A 3,597-nucleotide genomic window follows, 5' to 3' on the forward strand; every position below is an offset into this window, starting at 1 on the left:
TTAATATATAAAGTAATAATAATAAAATATATTATATTATATAATTGATTTTGATATTTTATGTTTTTTAATTATGGTTCAAATTTCAAAGTATTTTACACCCCTATTAAAAAGTGTCATTAACACTTCCCTTAATTAATATTGAACTCTTCACAAAAAAATGGTTTAATTTTGTTGGAAAAATAATGACAGCTGTGGGATTTGAACCCACGCCCTTTCGGACCAGAGCCTAAATCTGGCGCCTTAGACCACTCGGCCAAACTGTCTTCATGTTAATTAATCGTAATTACCTACTTTTAATTACTTACTAATTAAATAATCATTAAAAATAAAATTAAACATTTTATTTATAAATAGAAAAACCATAAATCGACTTAATTACGATTACATTTTCAGAAAACCAAAAATTGTTGAACGGAAATCATATATTTGAATTTGATATTTCTACGGTTTACTACAAAAATACTGTAGATCAAGTATTTGAGTTTAATCATAATAAAGTTTTTGAAACAATTTATATGTTTCGAACATGTACAATTTGTATTAACGTTATCTGTATTGATTGTGGGGTATGCCCTAGTAGATCGAAAGGAAATGCTGGTATAAACCGGGAACCATAGCGTTCAGACTCATGGGCCTATATTCGCAATCAAAGCCTGCCTAGCCCAGGCCCAAAAAGCCTGGACCTGCTGCACCCTACCTAGGACCGGCACCCGTTCGATCCCATCCCAACACACGAACCCGCACCAGATAATCACGTAAACAGAAAGAAACATACGGTAAAAAGACGGGATGACTTTGCCCAAATACAAGACAGGTCACGAGGTTCGATCCTGAGGCCCCTGCTAGCCTTGGCCGCCAAGTGAGCCAACAAATGTCGCTTCACATTGGTATCCTTGGAGACGAAAACCGTACAGAATCGATTGGGTTGTCGGTAAATCAATTTTTTCCCGAACAAATGAATCATCAAAAAGTTACTAGCATATAATTCAACATTATCAACCTCCATATGACAATCCAAACACATGTTTTGCCTAAATTACAACATCCTTTTCAAAATACCAACATCATGAACACAATTCATATCGAAAACCGAGAAACTTACCTCGGGTTGCTCGTTTTCTGCTTCGCCTTTTCGATCAGCGGTCTCAACTGCTTCTTCTCCGCCAAAATCTTCAAGAAATTGAACAAAAACGGTATGTAATTGTGTTTCCTTCGGATATTTTCCGTTCTCCACTTCTTGAACTTCTCTTCCTCCACCAGAATCTTCTCAGTCGCCCCCTCGATCCMAGCATTCACTTCCAAAAGCGACTTGTTCAGTGCCTCCACGTTGCCGCCATCCGTCTGCAACGTCGACAGCTGCTGAAGCAGCCGCTCTCTCCTCCGCTGCAGTTCTTTGAGCTCAGCCGTATACATCTCTTTCCGGTTCTTGATTATGGCCATGAGGTTGAACCGTATCTCGTTCTGTGAATACCTTTCAATTCTTTCTTGAATCACAGGCTGCACCAACTTGAGCCAGTCCAGATCACCTTGACCACCTGAACATTGGCCCAGGCTAATGGGTCCCTCTTTCAAGCCGTCAAGCTCGTAAAGCACACCGTCTACGGGTATGTAGCTTATGAAATGATAGACGTCGTCGTATTTTCCGGCGGATTTCTGTTCTTCGGGAACAAAAGGCTCGGGCCTTGCGAAACTATTGTGGGCGGTTCGGATGGCTTCACTGTTGTTAATCGCGAGCCCTTTAAGCTCGGGAGGGAAATTTTTGGTGAATTCTTTCAGTGCTGATAACTCAGACCCGATATCGACTTCCGCACAGTTCATAAGAATGGAGAGAATCGCTTGAGTAGTAAATGCATTGTTAATAACCTGAATAGAATCGTTAGAAGTAACGTAAATCCAGGTCCTAATTAAGGGGACGTCTACCAAACACTTATCAGGTCACTTACCTTACCGACTGAGCATAGCAAGGACTGAGATCTTACCCGGTAAGAGGCAAAGCAAGGCAAGGATTGAAAGACTTGCTCAGTAAGTGAAGGTGGTGACTCTTACCTAGTAAGCGCTTACCGGGTGATAGACTCTTACAACAATCCCTTTTGATGGCCGGGAATGCACGATGACATAAGTAAGGATGATGACTCTTGCTTATAAACGCTTATCGGACAAATAAGGATCCTCACTGTCAAACAAAGGGAGTAGAACATAGAAGAATATCATCCACGTAAAACAATACCTGCACGCCTTTTACTTGCATTCGTTGTATAAGTTGTTCGTTACTTGTTATCCTTTTTAAAATTTGATACATATTCTATGTTTTTATTTTATTTTTTGGTACATATAAACACCCCCTGTTCCGCGTGGCCAAGGACAGTCGACGGTGTTACATTTTGACCTGGGGGTATAGAATCATAATATAAAATATAAAAACAAATCAATAATGGGTCAGACATTGAGCAACTAAAACAAACCAGACATAAGCTTATTAACCCGTCAAAAAGAATTTGGACAACCAATGGTTATAAACTTTAAATTTACAATAACAAAAGATTTACAAAATAAAGGATCGATGTCTTCGGTTGTATCAACGGATCATCACTTCCCTGACCCGCCCCTAGTCTCATCACCTATACCTGCAGTGTCATAACACAAAACACGGGTGAGCTATGACTTAGTGGAACGGATTTTATAGTATAAACCAAAACATAAGAAAACGACGGAATAAAATATGAGATCGAAATGTGAATCGTCAAACAACTTTTATATGATACAAACTTCCCAAAATCGACTTGTTTATTTTTAGGTCAAATAATCCATTGACCCACGTATTTAATCATATCGGGTTTCACAATACATGTAAAAATACGTACACCTAGTTTATGAAAGATGCCCTATTTTCATCAGCGGCGAGAATTAGACGATCAAAAATCCATTTGTCGTTTTTAAAAACCCTAATCAAAGCAAAGAAACATGTCCTTTTTTGTTGTGTATATTTAATGAAACATATATATTAACAAAGATGTTTCATATAAATATATAAATATGATATTTACTACAACAATCATTCAACAATACAAAAATATATAACTATGATACCTGATAACGGGAATAATCAAATGAGAAACCTATATATTGTAATAATTGTGAGAATTATTATTGTCGTAAGGTATTGTTTTACTTATCTTTTTTCACAGGTACACAAAATATTCAAATTATAAAGGAAAATCACCAAAATGACCAAAATATTCCCGATATATTAACGGAATAACCAATTTTTAGCAAAATTGCAAAAATATACGCATGAATCGCCCTCGGGGGTGATCTATGCACATGGGGGGCGATCCGCTTAAAAAGTACATAAAATAATATTAAAAATTATTTTTGGTGGGTCTCACATGCCTCTTAATCTATACTATATTATAAAACATTTGACTAAAACTCTAAAAAACTCTTAAAACTCTTAAAAACTCTTAAAAACTCTTAAAAACTCTTAAAACTCTTAAACCAGATTTCATCCCTATCCGATTTCATCCCATATCTGAATTCGTGTAACTAACTGCAGATAAATACAATCAAATACATGATAAACATCTAATTTTAAAT

General features: G+C 36.8%; 1 protein-coding gene and 1 non-coding gene across 2 annotated transcripts in view; both read right to left on the reverse strand.

Annotated features, from left to right (window-relative positions):
• Positions 1-186: 186 nt before the first annotated feature.
• On the reverse strand, positions 187-266 carry TRNAL-UAG. Its single transcript has one exon. It is a non-coding gene; the product is annotated as a tRNA-Leu (tRNA).
• An 835-nt stretch (positions 267-1,101) lies between these two features.
• The window catches only part of LOC112517864 (ubiquitin carboxyl-terminal hydrolase 2-like), a 2,906-nt gene continuing 410 nt past the window's right edge, over positions 1,102-3,597 (reverse strand). Inside the window, exon 2 of the mRNA XM_025125235.1 lies at positions 1,102-1,866. Within this exon, the coding sequence (XP_024981003.1) occupies positions 1,102-1,866 (765 nt within the window). The remainder of the gene's footprint in view (positions 1,867-3,597) is intronic.

This window comes from Cynara cardunculus (assembly GCF_001531365.2).
Source record: "Cynara cardunculus var. scolymus isolate 2C chromosome LG 9, CcrdV1, whole genome shotgun sequence".
NCBI classification, from domain to species: domain Eukaryota; kingdom Viridiplantae; phylum Streptophyta; class Magnoliopsida; order Asterales; family Asteraceae; genus Cynara; species Cynara cardunculus.